The 20,579-nt window shown below is 40.2% G+C and overlaps 1 protein-coding gene across 1 annotated transcript in view; it reads right to left on the reverse strand.

The window, feature by feature from the left end:
* The window catches only part of ANKMY1 (ankyrin repeat and MYND domain containing 1), a 29,502-nt gene that overhangs the window by 5,988 nt on the left and 2,935 nt on the right, over positions 1–20,579 (reverse strand). Inside the window, exons 5-17 of the mRNA XM_026084173.1 lie at positions 17,827–17,973; positions 15,727–16,163; positions 14,747–14,963; positions 13,692–13,856; positions 12,180–12,235; positions 11,110–11,179; positions 10,605–10,772; positions 9,991–10,131; positions 6,159–6,266; positions 4,410–4,541; positions 3,438–3,551; positions 1,626–1,791; positions 719–785 (exon numbers count right to left, since the gene is read on the reverse strand). Of these exons, the coding sequence (XP_025939958.1) occupies positions 719–785; positions 1,626–1,791; positions 3,438–3,551; positions 4,410–4,541; positions 6,159–6,266; positions 9,991–10,131; positions 10,605–10,772; positions 11,110–11,179; positions 12,180–12,235; positions 13,692–13,856; positions 14,747–14,963; positions 15,727–16,163; positions 17,827–17,973 (1,988 nt within the window). The remainder of the gene's footprint in view (positions 1–718; positions 786–1,625; positions 1,792–3,437; positions 3,552–4,409; positions 4,542–6,158; positions 6,267–9,990; positions 10,132–10,604; positions 10,773–11,109; positions 11,180–12,179; positions 12,236–13,691; positions 13,857–14,746; positions 14,964–15,726; positions 16,164–17,826; positions 17,974–20,579) is intronic.

Here is a 20,579-nt window from a genome sequence, read left to right on the forward strand (position 1 = left end):
CATCTCTGACATTTATTTGTAAAATGTTTGTGTGCTGCTTTAACCTTCCAGATTTAATTTTAGTTCTTGGTTTACATTCTTCTGGCTATTTCTGCATCTTATGCTACTATTGATCCATTTTGGTTCGGCAGAAATGCTACCTCACAATTTATGTTCGCGGAAGTGCCTCAGTTCCTGACAATGATGTTACCCTCATTTGATTCAAACACTGAGACAAAGGTCAGGACCATGCGAGTGCCTTGCAGTAGGAGAACAAACTGATGACAGAGTACAGTATCCTTGAGCCAAGTATCTCCTGTTACTCAAACTGCTGTTAATGCTACATTTCCAAGATTAATGTTCAAACTCTAGAAGTCTTTCCTGATTTAGAGACCAGAAATGCAAGCTACAAAACTTGTATGTGTCCATTTCTTAGTATTTGTAAGCTACCCTAAGCCACTGATGTCCTGAATTGCCTTAAAATACCAGGACACACTGCTTATCACAAGAAGACAATATTATACAGACTCTCCTGGCAGAGTCTGAAGCTGAAAAGGAGTGATGTGATCAGAACAGAGAAAGAAGGTGTGTGTAGCTGACCAGACTGGACACACTAAAGAGGAAACAATTAGAAAAGAAAAAACATGGTAGGGTGACATTAGGCCTGGTGAGGAAAAAACAGGACATAATATTTTTGGCTAAGAACAGTCAATACTTGCATGCAGTGTCTTCCACCTACCTCACTTCTTCTGCATGATGGCTTCCCCATTTCTTCTTTGAAGCAAATGTACGAATATTTGAATCCACTACACCAACATAAGGAAGAGGGAGAAAAAAAAAATCAGTATTCCTACTTAGGACTTGAGAATTAGAATACTAGTCACAAGACACCTTTCCTTAAAACTCTGCTTGGTCACAGGACAGTTGTTGATCAACTGGACAAACATAATCGATATGATGATGTGTATCAGAAAAACTAAAATAACATCCTTCTTGAAAGTAAGATTATGGAATATGTGAGACATAATAGTTCTAGGTAACATTGCTTTCTACTCCTCATTTGGATATTTTTCACAGTGAATATACAAAACATTTTTAAGATTACAGTGACACTGGGAGATCTAGATTCTAAGCTTGGCTTCACCACGTATTTGAGCACTACTCAGGAAGTCACTCAAATCACCTTAATTTATATATTTATTGTCACCACTCTAATAGTAGAAGAGCATTAATACAGTGGGAATCCTAGGAAAGGACCTGGGAGCAAGTTGCCATAGGCAATGGACATATGCTAGCTGTCCACAGTCACCATTAAATGCATACTGCTACCTGCACTAATGCAAAGCAATTCAAAGGTCCATCTATGAAAGAGGAACAAGCTCCCTCAATCACTCTGTAACACATGGTAATAGATCTTGTATAGGAATTTACTAGGAAGCAGTGGACAGGCACTAAGCTTATATTCAAAATTTCCTTCACAGTGACTTGTTCATTCTTTTTAATGTTTGTAGAACCACTACATCTCCTCACTGCATATGTAGGACTGGTTTTGAGAAAGAGTTATCTTTTCAGACAACAATACTGGAACTAATAACAGTAAATTCCCTCTCCACACCAGGCAGTGCTACCCTTAAGCTTGAACTAACATTTTTTGGATCTTCTCAGCTCTTCTTGATTCCATTCTTTCTCTTTCAGGATGACACGCTCACGGAGCTTCCCAGTAATGTGTTCTATCAGTGATCGGCGTTTTTGAAAAATCTCCCGCTCAGATGCTGTCAGTACGTGGTATGGTGTGTTAGCAATTCTCCTATCCTGCAACACACCAGGAGTTAATATGCTAATGTATGGGAACACAAATCTAACACGTAAGTGTTTCAGACTTAAAGTCAAACCAGTCTAAAAGCACAGTATCATCCCTGCTTAATCCTGGCATAGGAGATGTCCATATTAAAAATTCTAGTTATTCTGATTATCTGTTCAGTGAGTGCTCAACAAGTTAACTAAAACAATTTTTCTTCAAGGGAGAAGCTGCTGTCATTTTGCAGAGCTCACCTCCTCTCCCAGCACTTCTGGGAACACAGGAAAGCTTCCTGAAAATGGAAAGACTGCTAGAGGGCACTGTTTGGCAACTATTAAGTTTCTCCATTTCCCAAACTGCTTCCTGGTGCCAGCAGGGAGCGTACTAGACCCAGGATACAAAAGCCTAAGGCAGACCAGAGCAAGGCAGGAAAGAAAGAAGATACCTGGAGTATGCTGGCCAAGTCTGGCCAGAGATTACAACTGCTAATTGTTTAATTTTGTTTGCTGTTTGAGGATCAGTTGTGATTGCAAGCCAAAGAATAACAATTTTACTATCTACATGGAACACTGGAACAGGATGCAGAAAACCACATTAGCTCCAAGCAGGCTGCTCTGTCAATGAGATGCAGCGATGGATCCCACAATCACAGGGCCATAATAGCAATGAGCTGTACCCCACCTTAGGAATGCAGGTACCATGATGCACTGTCTCAAGTAGCTTGAAGGTGGCTGCTTTACTGCAAGGTGCCCAAGGCTCACCATTACTTTTGTTCTTTTCAGAACATCTACTGTTTATGTCCCAGAGGCAAGCAATCTGCAGTATAACTCGGCTTTCCTTCCCATCCCTGCAGGTTGCTAGTTTAATATATTAAGTAATTCACTATCTATTTTTTGCATTACTGAACAAATGATTCTCTCAAGAACCAAACCATTTAATCTCTGCAGCTTCTAAGAAACAAAGATTCTTTGTCATGTAAACTTTCTTATTAACAATAAAGCTACAAAAAAAAATTACTTATATGACCCAAATGCAGAATCATTTCTAATTAGAAACTGTTACAGCATCGCAGACTATTTAAAAGCTTTTTAAAACAAATACATCCCCCCCCCCCAAAAAATAAACCCTGGGCAGAAAATTCTTAGCTATACTTCACAGTAAGATTCTTTTTATAAGGGATTAATAAATGATTAAGGATGACTTTAATAAATGGTTAACCCTTTATTATAAAGTTTGACTGATCAGTAATTTATTATCATAGCTTATCACATGCCTAAATTTATTATCTGCTATATATATAATTCATAACAACTTTTCCTGATTTGATTGTAGCCTCATGGAAACACGTTACTTCTGTTTTTAATGGCTGGATATAGGATTACAGCCAACTCTTTACAAATCAATTATGAATAGAATCTTACCATAAAATGTGACAACAGGGATTGCCTTCACAGGCAAAACTACTAGAGGTATTCAGACTTTGGGTGGTTATAAGTTCAGCAGCAAATGAAATGAGTCTCAAGACAAATGAAGGGAAAAGTAAATTTTGAGGGAAAGCTTCTGAAGAAGGCCCTAGACAAATCCTAAAGGACACAAGAGGCTGTTGTTCTGATGAATGCAAAGAACACAGTATCTTCAGTTATGGGAACTGAAGTCATACCTGATAATATTCAAAATAGGCATAGTCGACAGCTGTTCCCACTGCTTTTTGCCGTCCTTCCCTAAGAGTAACTGGTGCAAGGATATCCGCGCCAGCTTCAAGCAGCTTATCAACCTGCAAAAAGAAAGCAAAACATTAGACATCCAGTTTTCTAACCAAATTGTGTCCAGACAGGACTGAACACCAGAGCTTAACCTCTATTTGTGTGGCTATTTTGTGTACCAAATTGTGCATTTCTTCTGCCGCTGGAGAGCCGTTGACGGACTGTCAAATCTAAATGTGTTTTGTAAGCAAAACCTTCTTGGAGGCAGTTGCTATTTGTTTCTGGATATCTCACAATCTAATCTTGCAGCAACAGATGAAGCACAGACAACTAGTGAGGCAGGGGTAGAACAGAACCCAGCCGGGGAAACCACCTTCTCTCCTAGTCCTCCTCAACTGCAACTTTCCTCCCCTCCATGCTCAATAAGATCAGCTCGGTGCTTTGTGGGATGAGGAATAAAACTCCAATTTTTACAAGGTCAAATGCTTCCACTGATCTCATCATAGGTGAGAAAGTGCACTTTATCAACTACTTTACATAGCACAATCAAATGCAATATATCTTTCTTCATGTGGATGCCAGTTGTGTTTACAAACAAGGTAACAGTCAGATCTGACAGGGCCATGGGCATGACTACAACCCTCCACCTGCTTTAAATGCAGTTTTTCCTCTTCTACACAAGGAGGTTGCCATCACCTTCACTCAAACATGAAAACGAATTTCCTTACAAAACCTCTGTTCCTTAGGAGAGAAACAAATAGCATTGGGAAGAGATACAAATGAATTGTTCTTAAAAAACCAAACAAACAAACAAACAAAAAAAACCCAGCTTTCCCATTAAAGAGAAATGGAACTCAACACACCTGATAAAAATTACTGCTTTTCCTGAAGTTAAAAACAAAAAAAAACAAACCCACATGTTCTCTCACCAAAGCAATCCTCTGTGCTTTTGTTCTCTTCTGTTCATATGTGGTACTGACAGCTGTACAGAGGGCACTTCTTACTGCTCCACTTAATGGCAGATTCGGATCAGCCCCATGTTTGAGGAGTTCAATCACTGCCTGCAAATATAACAGATAGTTGCTGGAGATGCATTTTTGACAGTTCCACAGCAGAAAAGCGATACCCCAGCCAGACTGAGGTGCTATAGGGCAGCATTAAAAATCACCTGCTCTGATACTTTCATAAAATATACTAAACCCACGTATGTTTTACTGTAAAGATAAGGATTAGAGAGGTTGAACATTTATGGTCTATTAGATCATCATCCATTGAATGTTGGCCTCTGAGAAGGCAGGAGAAGCAGTAGAATGTGTTGGATATGGGACTTTCCATTCCACAGGAAGTCCTGAAATTTCATCTTTTCTGTACAAACAAATCAAAGATGCAGTAAACTCTTTCCCAGAAAAATAACTAAATTGTCTTTTAAAAGAAACAAAGACAACATAAGGAAAAAAGTTCTGGTTCAGACATTTGATACAGAATCTATTTTCTATTGTATCCAGTTGCATCCATTTCTACTGTATCTACTTCCAGCTTTATTTTTATAGATGATTGATAACTTTCTACTGAAACAAATATAGTTAAAAAGTAACAATACACAATACATCTTTTCTATTATGATCTACCATTAATCCTAATACACAGTATAAAACTTGCAGTGACAGAACAAAAGGTAAAATTTTGATTTCATCAGAAACACTGAAAGGGGCTTCCCCTTGCTTTGTTCACATCTGCATTTCCAAGACAATGCTTGACTGAATTATTAGCGTGCTTTTACACAGGAGAAAGTAAACAGAGAAACAGAAATCAGACCCAAACCCTGCTCCTATCAACTTCTTATCTGAACCACTAGGCTATACAGTCACGCTTGCTCCCTTCCAATTGCTCTTCCCATGGCCTTGTACTAGCTGGCTGCCTGCACAATGGCTGAACTTAGTGGGCAGCCTGTGTGCAACTCTTATCCCCTCACTCTCCTCCCTTGTTTTCCACAAAGATGATGAACCAGGAGCCTGGAGCTGTATTCCAAGAGAAGCAGAGCACTGCAGACACACCACTTTGTCACCATTACTTGTTTTGCTTGTACACTTTCTCGGAAGTGCCTCAGCATGCTGGCTGCTATGGACCCACTCTTAAGGGCCTTGTCTGAGCAGAAGGGAGGCCATTCCCTGCTCAGGAAAGGTAGGTGCTAACTTCACATATTGAACTCTACCGTGTGAACCTCATCTGTGGAGTGCTGAGTCCTGTAATGCCCACATCCTTTCCAAGTCTGATCATTGATCTTTTCATAGAAAAGCATACTCCTTACCCTCAATAGCTACATTTTTTTCTTATATCCAGAAGCAAAGTGTTTTAACACTTGGATGGGATGATTTGAATGTGGAGGTAGCCTGTAAGAGAACTGCATGTTCTTGTGATTCATAAAAATGGATACTTTTCTCTGAATGCTATACCCTTCTAAATCTTACCAAATATTTCTAGCTACCACTGTCATACTACAGGGCTCCTCTAGTTCAGCTCATGCAACATCCACAGGTTTGAAAGAAAAGCAAATTTAGTGCTTTCACTGGGAATGAATTATGGCAAGCACAACTAGTTACCCAAGTTTGCCTATCATCAGAGAAGGCAGAGACAAATGGAGAAGTACAACACACAAAGAGGAACTCAAAGATGCTCACCAAATCATTCCCACTGGCGATTGCTAAGGAAAGTGGTGAATGGCCACTCCACAGTGTGTTTGGATTTGCCTTATGCATTAAAAGGAGGCGGATAACATCTCTGGCATGCTGTGTAGGCAGGTGCAGAAAAAAGGCAGAATCAGATCATAATAATGTTAACTTTTTAATATAATATATATGTAATAATAATAAACAAAATGAGCAGCATAAAACACATTCAAACCTTTCATCTAAACTATGATCCTATAGCAAAAAAATATACTTCCATTTTCTCATGTCTAAGAACCCCAAGCATGGTAGTGTTATACATAAACCTCTTCATCAGATTACCAAATCTCATTAACCCTGCTGCCAAAGGCTATATGTAAGCTTGCTTCTGAAGAAGTACATCTCCTCTCTCAAAAACCTCTCCTTCCTCCAAGTGCATACCTCCTAAATCTGCTCGAGGAATGTTACCATGGTCGAAACCCAAATGCTCAAAGGTTAGTGCATGAGAAAACTCAGATCGTCCAGCTTCAAATTGGCCTCATGGACAGTAAAACTTAATGGCCAAGTCACTAATGGAAACTTAAGCAAAGGAATTTCCTGTGTTAAATGGAATTCTAAAGACTTAAGAAATATTTTTTTCTCAAGTGCTAATGGATTTTTCATCAGTACAACACTAATGACTAATTAGGAAAGGAGTTTATCCCTGGAATTCAATCAGCTCCTTACAGTGGGATGAAATGTTCCCCAGATACGTCATTTGAGGAGTTTAGCTTATAATTACTCTCTATGAGCAGAACCTCAGATGCCATGCTCTTACCTCACAGTTATCCTCTCTTTCGCATGCCATATGCAATGCACTCCTTCCACCTTCTTCTGGAACAGGACCACTATAGGAGGAGAAGTACTCTTTTGGTGGTCCTGTTTCATTTTTCAGGTGCACAGTGACACCATGGGACAATTTGGCTTCTCTGGTTTGAGGCAGAGGAATCTAAGTGAAATTATGCACACATTTCTAACACAGTTCAGAGACAAACCGAAGAAAATAAACTGCCTGGTCACCCATTGCTCTGGATCTCAATCATGGATGAGACTTGCTCAGTCCCATCAAAACAATGGCCAACCTTTTTCCACTTCCTTCTTTACATTCAGATTCCATCTGCCTAAATCATCTCCAGCACTGTATATTAAGAAGTTTAATAAAACCACTGGAGGAATCTAGGGGAGGTAAATTTTACACACAGAATTTAATAACTTTTACTGGGCCAAATGATACAGTGAGGGGTGGGAGGAAAGAAGCAAGCTATCAGGTAAAAAGGGTCTTCCTTGAGTCAAGTTCATTCAGATGTCATTCATTTAAGGTGCATGACTATAGGCTTACCAGACCAATATAAAAAAATAAAAAATGATATGTGAGGAAGTAATTTTGCCTGCACTGCTTCTGGGCATTTTGTAAGTGCATACTGTTTGCAAATAGGTACCAAGTTGTCCTGATTGCTACTAAAGGAGAATGTTCTGAAATACAAACCGAAGAAGCCATCTAAACCTCCCTGGACTGCAAACATACATTCACCTTAGCCATTGTCATGACAAGACAAATCTTATCATTCCTGTTACACAAGCCAGCTCATTTTTCAATGACTAGGGCCTGATGGGATGTCAGGGAACTCATCAATGTCATTGCAAGGTCACTCAATTATCTTTGAAATGTCATGGCAACCAGGTGAGGTTCCTGAGGACTGGAAGAAAGCAAATGTCACTCCTGTATTCAGGAAGGGCAAGAAGGAGGATCTGCAGAATTACAAGTACGTCAGGCACATTTCAATCCCTGGAAAGGTGATGAAGCACATCCTCTGGGAAGCCAGTTCCAAAAATATTAAGGACAAGAAAGTGACTGGGAGTCGTCAGCTTGGATTTACAAAGAGGAAATCATGCCTGAACAACTTGATAGCCTTCTACAAGGAGATGACCAGTTTGGTGAAAGATGGGAGAGCAGAAGATGTCATTTACCTTGACTTTAGTAAGGCTTTCAACACAACAAGTGTAAGGCTTTTCTCCTGCAACATTCTCATAGACAAGCTGATGAAGTATGGCTTACATAAATGAACAGTGAGGTAGCCTGAAAACTGGCTGAACTACTGGATTCAAAGGGTTATGATCAGTGGCATGAAGTTCAGCTGAAGGCCAGTCACCAGTGGTGTACCCCCAGGGGTCAATATGGGGACAGTACTGTTTGTTTGCTACTGTTTACTAATTGACCTGGATGAAGGGACAGAGTGCACCCTCAGCCAATTTGCTGATGATCCCAAACTGGGAGGAGTGGCTGATACCCCAGAAGGCTGTGCTGCCATTCGAAAGGACCTGGACAGCCTGGAGAGGTGGGCGGAGAGGAACCTCCTGAAGTTCAACAAAGGCAAGTGCAGGGTCCTGCACCTGGGGAGGAATAACCCCATGCACCAGTACAGGTTGGGGGTTGACCTGCTGGAAAGCAGCTCTGTGGAGAAGGACCTGGGAGTGCTGGTGGACACCAAGTTGACCATGAGCCAGCAATGTGTCCTTGTGACCAAGAAGGCCAATGGTATCCTGGGCTGCATTAGAAAGAGTGCTGCCAGCAGACCAGGGGAGGTGATCCTTCCCCTCTATTCAGCACAGGTCAGACCACATCTGAAGTGCTGTGTCCAGTTCTGGGCTCCCTTGTACAAGACAGACATGGAGCTACTGGAACAAGTCCAGCGAAGGACCACAAAGAGGATTAAGGGACTGCAGCATGTCTCGTGCAAGGAGAGGCTGAGAGATCCGGGACTGTTTAGTCTTGAGAAGATACAGCTCAGGGGGATCTTATCAATGTGTATAAATACCTGATGGGAGGGAGTAAACAAGCTGGAGCCTTACTCTTCTCAGTGGCACCCAGTGGCAGGACAAGAAGCAATGGGCAGGAATTGAAAGACAGAAATTCCACTTAAGCATAAGAAAAAACTTTTTTTTCCTCTGAGGGTGATCAAACACTGGAAGAGGTTGCCCAGAGAGGTTGTGGAGTCTCCATTCTTGGAGATATTCAAAACCCAACTGGACAAGGTCCTGAGCAACTTGCCCTCATTGACCCTCCTTTGAGCTGGGGTTTTGGACCAGACTATCTTCAGAGGCCCCTTCCAATATCTCAGCTGTTTTGTAAATTCTGTGAAGTGATTTAAGTACTATAACATAAAGTAATTCTTCAGGTAACAAATGCCAAAAAGAGCACTTTTTGCTGGTATAGCTCCATCACAAGTAGAGAATTATCATAAAAAATGGCAACCCTAACCAAAAAGTTCTATACTACCAAAAAAGTTTACTGCAGAGTAAACTGCAGTATCTTTCTGTAACTCTGGGGGCACAGTGAATGCTGCAGGAATCCAGCAGAGAGAGTCTGTGTTCAGGGAAAACAAAACAAAACAAAACAAAACAAAACAAAACAAAACAAAAAACAAGTAGGCAGGCTCCATGGAGATGAAATAAGCAGGTCCCATCATGTATCTGTTTCTGACAGTGGTCCTGTCTTCACTGATGTCATTATACCTTCAGGCATTTGTACCGGACTGCCCACAAGAGACTTTTAACCTCTGCCTTACACGAGGCATGACAGCAAAAATGTTCTGGGGCATCGAAACACAAGGATGTGTTTACTGTAATCCAATAATATAGACTTCAAGTGGCTTTTTTTTCTTTTTTTCTTTTTTAAAGGAACATAGTTATTCCAATAGGGTGCAAAGATTTCACTGAAATCAAGCAGGCAGGAAGCTCAACTCCCTGCTCATGTATTGTGCAGCCTTCAACAGCTGCAAGAAGCTGAGCTCACAAAGCAACATACCTGGTCTGGACCATATGCCTCATTTCCATCTTCTGCCCTTGCATCAACATCTGGGGCAGAATGCAGGAGGTACTGTGTTATCTGGACCCCTTCCTCCCCAGGAATAGATACAGCTATGTGGAGAGGGGTTAAACTCCCTAACTGAAAAAACAAACATATCATTAAGACTCCTGTTTATCGCAAGCAGAACATAAAACAGTACCAAATATTTTCAAAAGAATAATTCAAGTTTCCTCTTCCCACATACTGCATCTCACTTTCAGCCACCACGAACCTACAAAGTGAGTTACAGGACAGTGGAATGCTCGAGGTCCCAGATACTCAACCTACCAAAATCACAGCAGCCATTACCAACCTGAGGAGCAGCTTCACAAGCATTCCCCAGTCATTCGTAGGCTTGGCAACAAGAAAACATAATGAGGAAAGAAAACTCAGGGAATAAGGAGTTTTGAATTCTTTCTGTAAAATAGTTCTTTGAACAGGATAATCACTTCAAACAGCTTTTCGTCCATTCTAAAGCTGATTCTTACTTGCAGGATATTTTACAGTAGGACACGGAAGCTGCAGCACTCATCTAGAATCCTACATCATTATCAGTTATAATGCAATAAAACCTTGGATGGAAGCCGCACATCAGTCCTGGCTCCCCTTTCTAAGAGGAGTTTCACTGCTTCTGCATCTGCAGCTTTAATGGCAAAGAACAGAAGGGGTGGTGGTGTCCAGCATGCATTGGGATCTGCACCTCGGCGAAGTAGCAGCTGGATTGTTGCCCATCTCTTCTGCTGTCTAAAGTTGACATGGAAAATACCAGAATCATTCATTAGCATCTTGCAAAAAACCTCTAAATGATGGTGAACTAAGATGACTCCCAGGTGTAGACATCAAAAATGGCATTTAGCAGAGACAAGACTTCATTCTTTAGAGCAGCGTCACAACAACTACTGCGCTCCACCCAGGCAACAATATTATTACCTGAAGAGGATATCTCACCCCTCCAAACTAAAAAGGCAGCACTGAAAAGCAGTCCCTTTGGGTTGCATGGGAATGGATAGGCAAAGCAAGGTTCCCTGCATCTCCACTATTCACTCATGTGTCACTTCTAAACATTTAGTCTGAGACTTGTTTAATGATAGAAACAGACTCCTTCCTGTCATCTAAGACTGGCTGGAAGGTTTTTTCCTCTATCATACTTCATTCATCCATCCCAAGAAAACAGAGATACTCTTTCAGTGTTTCCCTTAAACAAAAAATGGAACAAAAGCTATGCTAAATTAGGACAGTGTATTTCAGCAGGCTAACTGACGATTCCATCTGTATTTCCATGGAGGCAAAACACACACGCACACTCCTAAAAAAAGAAACCTAACACCATCAAAAAAAAGCAAACAGTCCTTGGAAATCACCCAGAAACTCTACCACAAAGTGGTCTGGGCAGAGGCTCCTTTTCTCTCACATGGGATTAATTCATTTTTACCCACAAGCCCTACATTCAGTGCATCTTTATATTCCAATGAAAAACATGCAACACACAATATTCAGACGAGAAGCAAGGGAGGTGGCAAGATGGGCCACAAAAGTCAAATGCAAGAGATGAAGGGCAAGAAGGCCAACAGGGAATTTTCATTGTAGGAATTCTAAGACATCAAAGTGACCTTCAGCTGGCATAAAACCCAACAAACAAACTTCATCATCTTTGGGGACTGCTCTGCAGGCAAAACAAAAGGCAAGATGTGGCCCTGTCAGAGATCCATAAAAGCAAGACAAAAAGACTACATTTCAGGCCATGCTGTTAAACAGACACCTGTAGAAAACAACCAGCAAGGTCAAATGTCATCAAGACTTCAGAATAAGGTGAACATATTCTTATCTTTCCTCATGTCCACACTACACTGCAGGTGTCCATAGCAGACTGTGACAAGCTGCAAAGTATGCAACTACACTTTCCATCTTCACTCTTCCCACTCTACCAACCTGAATTATAACAGAGAGTATAAACAGAGTGGCTTCTACTGATATGAACACAAGGTTTGTCTAGTTAAACAAACAAAAATATACTAGACATCTGACTAGCTTTTCCTGCAATAGCTGCACCCTTCTGTGAAATATGTGAAATACTAATTGTTGACTTCTTTGTTCAAAGGGGTTTATTAGACTCTGTCTCCCATTCATAGGGCAGAAATAAGACTTACTCTGAGATTATGCCTTCAGACCCATTAGCTGTTTCTGACGGTTCTGATTTTTCGTTCTACTTGAAGATTAAAAAAATAAAAGAAAGTAGTTACAAAAATGAAAAAACACATTTTCAATAGGTGAGTCAGCATATTCAGTCATCAGAACAATAGTACAAGTAATAACAGTAATACAAGAACACATAATAATAATGAAATTTGGTTAACAATAGATAGGGAAATAATTTAGAAGTAATTTGTAACTAAGTTCTTTTTTTAAATAAACCAAATAACTGAACATTTTCTTGTTCAATTTCCATTGCGAGTAAAACATGTTTAGAAGTGTTACAGTTTCTTCAAGTATTCACCATCTGGCTTAAAGGAAAAATACCTCTGAAATAAAACCAGACACTTTGCATTACTTTGTATGAGAATGTAGAACTAGGACCTACAAAGCCAGTGTTGCCAAATCTTCTGGATTCGTATTCAACTCAGAGGAAAAGAGAAGCAATGTACCTTTTCTTTTCTGAATCTTAGAGACCATGACAAACACAAACCTTGTCTATTCCTAATTTCCTTTTCTCACTCCAAAATGAGAAGTAATAGTTTCACACTGATTTTCTGTGAATCTCTGAGCATCTGCTTTATATACATCTCTCCCCCTCTCTCTTTCTTTCCCACAAAAGTCTTGCAATTTTGGTAATGGGCCACCACTTAAACATACTCTTGGAACTTGAACAGGTATTTTAGAGCAACCAAAAACTATTCTGTAGTTCATTTTCAACAAGCTTCTTCAGGGCATTTCCTGTGTAGCCTCTTCCGAAAGTCTCAGCGGCATTCTTACATTTCTAGCCTCCAAGCTCCAAGACCACACAGTCCCTACCTGCCCAGGCCCCTCTTTGATCCCTGTCTTTTCAGATTGTTTGGCGATTCCCGACCCTCTGCTTCACCCTTGTTTTCATTTCCTTCCCCACTGCATGGTTTGTACTCTTACAAAATATGTATCATGCTCCTCCATAGGACAATTTAAAGCAGGTACTTCTCTTTTCAGCAGGAGGAAGCCTAGGGTCATGAGTCTTCCTTTGTAAACACCCCCTAAGGGTCAAGAGACTCCTCTGACAGTTGAATTGCTTCTTGCTTACCACTTCAGCTATGCCAGCAGGACTCTGTACTATCAGGAGAACCACCTAAATCCTCTTGTCCTGCTTGGATGCTTTTGTAATTCCCACCAATTTCCCACTACATCTTCACTGTCTTAAACACCTAGCAAACATGGCCTCACATCTCTGCTATTAATATAGTGCCTTATTTCAATTGCAGAGTAAGTTTGTTACTGCACTGGAGCTTGGTCGTTTGAAGTAGGAGTTAGTGGTGAGAGCAGAGACTACTCTGCATCCTCAGAGTGCAAGAAGCACAGAAGTTCTGACTTTTTCCTAGGGAGTCAACACAATAAAGTAATTCTGAAAAGTAAACTTACAGCTTGAGGCGATAATACATCATGATTCTGACATTTTAGGTTAGAAATAAACCAACCTTGTATCTGTGCAAGTTCCTCTCAGCAATATTACCCTTAAAAGATTCTGCTGGATAATACAGAATAAAGCACATGGAGAGAGCAGATAAACCTTCATCACTACACTTATTCACATCAGCTCCACTATCAAGAAGAAGATTGACAACATCATTGTGGGAATTAACCTGTAGAGGGAGAAATGCTTCAGGATGTTATTTTATTTTGTAAACATCTATACTTGCACATACATGCACACACTTGCAGATTTCTACATGGAAAGAATAGATTTCTACATGGAAAGAATAGACAGCATAGTTTGAAAGTAGTGACAGCCAACACTGTTAAACTAATTCAAGTTTATATTTGCCACAAAATACGAACACAATACTGAACCACCCCTTACAGGGTTCAGAATGTGTATCTTTGAGCATCCTCAAGTACATCCCTGCCCTTCCTCTCTTTTTGATAACAATTTCTACGAGATTTCACAGGAATTCAGTGAGGATTCACATACAGAAAGAGACTAAAAGTGATTGAGATGGATGTAGGGGAAATATAGTGACCTAAATTATTATCTAAATTCTGCTGGACTTTTGCAATGAATGCCAGGTATTCAGGTAGCTGAAAAGGGCACAAGGAAAAGGAGAGGTCATCCTCCCCTACAGCAAGTCATGCATGCACAGTTTCTAACCACCACCCCTTTCCAGCAAAAATGAAATAACCCTGTCTGAATGTGATTACAGATGGACAAGAAAAAAAAACAATAATAAGGGCAGGGTCACATCCAAGAATGCAGATCTAGTCCACTGCATAATCATAAACAGAAATCAAACTTGACAGTTGAAATAATCTCTAATGTTTACTGAAGTGCTTCTTTTTGTAGATTATTATTTACTGTGGGGTTTGGCATGATACCATTCATTACAGACATTCCCCATGCCACATCTGCTCTTTTGTTGTTTACTGAACATTCCCTTCACACTTACTGTGTAATGGAACAAGAGAAAAATCTAATCCAGCCTACCATACCAGGAATTTCTCATCATATGGTAAAGAGTCATTCTTAGAATCTTACAGCAGCAGCAGCAAGTGCTGTGTATCCATGTTTGTCTGCTATGTCCGGATGAGCAAGCTCATCCCTCAGAATTGTATAGACCCCATCAAAGTCTCCTTTTGCTGCTTTCTGAATTAACTGCTCTGAGGCAAGTTCCTTGGGGCCTGGAGGCCCATAAGTACTGCGGACTCCACTGAGAATGAAGTTGACATCTGAAGCGAACTCCGCTTCACAGCACCTAGCAAAGGACAGAAAAGCACCGAGACATTTAAGCAGCTAGGTATTCTTAGGCGACTAATGCAATTATAGAAAAAACACATCAAGAACAAAACATGTTGCTGGGTAAGATGGGAAAATATGAACAGCTATCATTTTAAGAACTATTTCAGATAGTATAAGTCTGCTTAAATTACAGGCAGAAAGGCAAACTAGTCGAGGGGCTGCTGGCAGCAGCACACAGATTTTGGCTACGGAAGGGTTCGTATATATCCAGCCATCCAACAAACATCAAATTAGAAAACAAAATCTAATTGCCAAGTGTTTCTACAAACAGAAGAATTAGCATGCACATTCATATCTGTTTAGTATTTGATTTATATCACTAGCTTTAGCTATGGCTATAAAATACACATATGTGGCTTGTGTTCCCAACAACAAAGCAAACCAAAAAATACTCTGCCTGCCCAAAGAACATCTCCATGTACAAATATCAAGCTACATGTAAAACTAAGGCTCAGTGGGCAGTTACAAGTAGCTGCAGACTTGCTGCAGCATGTTTTTTATAGCCTTGAAGTAGAATAAGAGTTAAGACAACCACAGAAAGGTATCATTAGTATCATAAATTGTTTGTTTCATTTAAAAAAATCCTCATTGACAACTTGTCATCTCAAGACTATAAAAAAAACTTTTGGAGAGCAGCTTCTATCATGCAACTTATATTTGAAAATAATGGATATGATTTATAAAAATCCATACATAAAAAACAAATCATCAACAGCTACCTGTGCTTATAAACATGCATCTGCATTCTGACCAGTAAGGGGGTTACATTTGCAACAGGCCAAGGGTCTCCCTCTGGCAGCTTTGAGGTATTCTGAAAATATGAAGCATCACACTCTTTCAGAAAGGTACGAGTCAAAGTAAGATGATCTGTGTTATGGGAATAGGCAAAGACTCCTTCAGGCAAAATATTCTTGTCATCAAAAGGGAGACATTTATAGCTACGGAGAAATGGGTCCTCCTCAACAGAAATATACTTCCTTTGAGAACTGGCATCAACGTATCTGAAGTGTTCTGGATAGTCCAAGACAGAAAAATAACCAGGTACTTCAGTACATAGTTTAATTAGGTGATTCTTCAGCCACAAGCCAACATCCTGACAGCCACCTGGATAGCTCTCAATTCCTGGTCCAAATCGTTCATCAGATTTGTACAGCCCCTTAAGAAACAAGTAAACTCGTTAGTATCAATCAGATCAAACAAGTTATACAATTAAAGTCTGGTTTCTATTTAAACTGTTCTGCCTGGGTCTTATTGGTCCATTTCTTATTGACAGAGTAATAACTGCTGAGGCCATTCTGTACTACAAAGCCTTCAGAGTCACTTTGATCCATTTAATGACAAACATTAACTCTTCTAGTACAAGAACAGTGGAAGGCCCTAAATTTAACTCCATTGGGATGTTATGTTTAGATGAAGTTTCATGCGGATTCTAGTACCTGAGCAGGATTCTGTTTTATACTATTCTGTGTTCAGCTTTGCATTCATTAGCCTCACTGCTACTTTTTATACCAGGATAGATTTTCAGTAATGCTTTCCAAAACAGAACAAACACCTCTGACACACAACTGCACAGACATAGAGTACATGAATGGCAGCACAGTTCCCAACTATTTCTTTTCTTACCATGGTAATTAACTTCAGGACAGCCTTGCAAGCATGACAATACATGTTTTTATTTCATGCCAACAGAAGAGTCTCAGACACAAATACAGCACTACAAGACAGCAGTTTTAGCCTTCTTAGAAGAGCATCCTAGTTTGACATGACACTATGTTAAGAAATGCATGAGCACCACTTCCAAATTCAAGCAGGCTGATGCATATCCAGTGTTTCTGGATCACACATATGGCTCAAGGCGTGTTCATACAAGGCTATCACAGCCTCAAAACCGTTGTTTGGAACACAAATTAACAGCTTCAGTCATATTGAACTATTTAGCTATGCAGATAAAGGACCAGGAAAAAGCACTATGACTGGCAAGAATAAAATTTCAAGTTTGATTATAACCTAGGGGTATTCTATTTTTCCCTTAGTTTCAGATTATACATGATCTATTCAAATTAAAGTTCTCCTAAATCCATAATTAGTGCCACATTATCAACATTCAGCAAGAATGTTATGTTCTTGTTGGTCAACTCAATACAAAGGCTGTATATTGTTTTGCTATATATTTTGGATTATCCAATGAACCACTGTTTCCTATTGCAGAGACACCCATGGATCAGTACAAGAGGAAGGCTGCCCTGTGCTGGGCACTTTTCAGATACACCTTCTTCTTTGAAAACAAAGAATTATAAACTCTTAGAAAATAAGTTTTCTAGCTGCTACTAGTAACAGCAGGCCTGGAAATCATACAAAAGAGACAACTAGTTATCTCTACACTTCAGAATGTTCTTCGTCTCCACAGTTTCTTCAAATGCAGTATTTTTCAGTTTCATATTGCTGGCTTCCTAATATGTCTGTTGAGAGTACTGACCAGCTAATTAGCTCTACATCTAGCAAGGGGAGTAAATACTGAAGACTTATACATCAGAAACTGGAAAAAGAAACTCTTCCAGGCATCAGATTTTTAGTTCTAGACAGATGATATCACAGTATCTCCTTCAATATTTCCCTAAGCAAAAGTTGTGTACAGCAGAAGTTGAGTAGTTGAAGAGAGCGATCTAGCTTACTCGAAACTGAAGCATGAAGCTTTTGCTCTAAACAACCCAAACACTAATGGAGCTGCCTGAAAAAGAACACACTCAAATTTTCCTGTACTCATGCTGACTTTGAAAGGCAGGGAAATCATGGTAATAGCACAGTGTTTTTCCAGTGACCTGAAATTTTCTGCCGTCCTTCCATTCCAGAGTCCCATAGCCTTCTACATGGCTGAGATAAAATGCTCCAGTGAATTTCGAACTGTCAGGCCAGCAGCAAACCCCCTGCCCATGGCGATGGTCCATGTAGAACTGTCCCATGTATCTCTGTAATCCACCACAAAGAGAAAGGACAGTAAGAATGATACTGTTCAGAGGACAGAAATAAGTGAATTTTTAATTGCCTCCTTAATGCAACAGAGCAGCACTAACAAGGTGCAGGAAACTGAGGATGAAACTGCTATACAGTTAAGAAAGATTGGGCAAAATCTCAGCTCCACTGTAGTCACTGGCTTCAAAACTCCGCCAAGATTTTACCAGTTGCCACAGCAACTCTTCCATCATGTAGTTATCATGATGAAAGACATACTATTTTAGCAGATGTCTCTCAATGTTCATATCCTTTGATATGTTGCCAAATGATGCAGGCTAAGCCAACATCTATCAAAGGGTTCAACACCTCTCACAAAGACCTGTATCCCAATAAACATTTAGTTGGGAAATTTTGCATCCAACAAAAAAGGGAAATCAGCATAGCCATGAAAACACATATTTTGCCAAAAACCAAACATCTGAATACATAAGAACCTAGTAAAACTAAATGAAAAACACCTAGCTACATGCTTACAAATCAGTTTTTTCATTACAGAAGGAAAGAACCTCCACACATAGAGAATATTCCTACTTCCAAATGACCAAATTCTGCTTGGAAAAAGAGCTATCACTCCGATAAATCCCCAGCCCCTACCTTCTGATGAATTCTACTCACCCCCAAACCTAACCACACATACTCTTAAAGTACAATAAAATTCAGTCTGCAATGAGCAGTCAACATAATTTTAAATACAATTATACAAAATTTTATATAATAAAATTATATATATTTAAATAAAATTATATGTGTTTATTGCTGATCTCATGCATCTTCAGCCCTGCCATAATGTCTTTGATTTCCAGCTGCAGGTGAAGTCCCTGGAGATTATACCTTTGTGCACTATTTGCTAAAAAGATAAATTTTACTGCTACTCTAAAACTGGCACTTTTGACCTTCAGTAGAAAGTTCTGAAAAAACTTCATATCATAAGTAAACATAGCGCTGAACTGTATCAAGGTGACAGACACTAAGTCGAAAGGTTGTCCATAATCCCTTCTCTCTTCAGTGAAGCAATCCTTAACTATCAACACACTCATTTGATTGATTTTGATTGAAATTTGATCAATTGTGATTGATTTTAGTCCCAAACACTTTAAGGAATCCATTATTTTTAAGCAAAAAGACAGACATTTGGGAGATGCTTTATAGAAATTAATCAAAATTTTGTAAATGAAAAAATTCCCACTTAAATCAAAACCTCAATTCCTTAAATGCTTTATTAAAGGCATTTATGTGTCTTCAGTGTTATTTCTCTCCAAATTAAATCACCTAAATATCCTAATCAATCATATAGCTTGTCTTTAATAAAAATGTAACTGAAGGGATAGGATGAAACCTATTGAGAACAAAGTCATCCTGGTATTCTGTAGTATAAACTGTGACTGTTCTTAGTTAAAAAAATTTAAAAAAAGTAAAAATTTCTAAGTAAGTTCCCTAAGGCCTAGTAACAGGATGTGCCATGGAGACTTTCATTTCTAGGTCACCAATTCAAATTCAGCTCAATTAAAAAAACCTGAAAACTACTACCCTCCATCAAGTGAGCTGCCAGGATAATCATCAACAAAGACAGGGAGCTGTTACTACTGCTTCTGCCTGATGTATGGTAGGACTTTTGCTTAGAATGCGGAGTTCGCCCCCAAAAGTCAACAGTGAGGAACAATGCCGAGTTCTTTATATTGCCAGAATTGAGGCTGTGTTTCTCTACTAGACTGAAGACTGATTCTTGAGAGCATTGATAGTCAAATGGTGTTCCAGAGGAAAAAAAAAAAAAGAGCCAATTTTAAATCACAACCACTTTCTAATTGCTATACAAAAGTCAGTACACAGCAGCATCCTCTTCTCCTCCGCCTCCCTCCCTCTCTCCCCACCAGCCTCCACATGTGGAGCAGGTGTCTGAGGCCACCTTCAGCCATCAATAGCGACCCAAGACTCTCAGCAATGGCATTACGGCAACCACCTTCTGCTTACTCTGAGCGTGAGGGCAAATTAAATCCTTTGGAGTAGGGGAGCAAAAGCATATTATCTGAAGACTTGTGTCCCGATTTGCATTTTAGCAGCAAATATATTATTAACCTGGACACGGAGCAACAGGATGCCTCCAAAGAGCAGCAAGGGCCAGCGCACTTGCTGGGCAGGCTCTCAGATGTTGCATGGAAGCTGGGAAAGTGCTCGCCTTATTAAGAAATAGGCCGAAACTATCTAGTTTGTCCAAAACACAAAGGCAGTAGAGAGATGCAAGTCTAGGAAAAACCCACGTTTCAGAGACCTATCTCCTCGCAAATTAGTGATACTGTGAAAGCATTCCCTCCGAAATACGATTTCACGTATTTCCTAGTTGGAACAGCGCTGTTCTGTGAAGCACACCAAACAAACCAGCGGGGAACACGGAGGCAGAAAGCCCTGTAGGGGCCTCCCACCGCCCGGGCCCGGCTCCCCAGGCCGGGGTGCGGCAGGGCCAGACTCGCTTGTAGCCGGCTGCGCGAGGCAGGGCGCTCCCCGACGGCGGCTCCCCGCGGCTCAAGCTCGCAGCCACCCCAGGAGGCTGCGCGGCCGCGGCCCG

The sequence above is a fragment of the Apteryx rowi genome, unplaced genomic scaffold, assembly GCF_003343035.1.
Source record: "Apteryx rowi isolate R43461 unplaced genomic scaffold, aptRow1 scaffold_1185, whole genome shotgun sequence".
Lineage (NCBI taxonomy): Eukaryota > Metazoa > Chordata > Aves > Apterygiformes > Apterygidae > Apteryx > Apteryx rowi.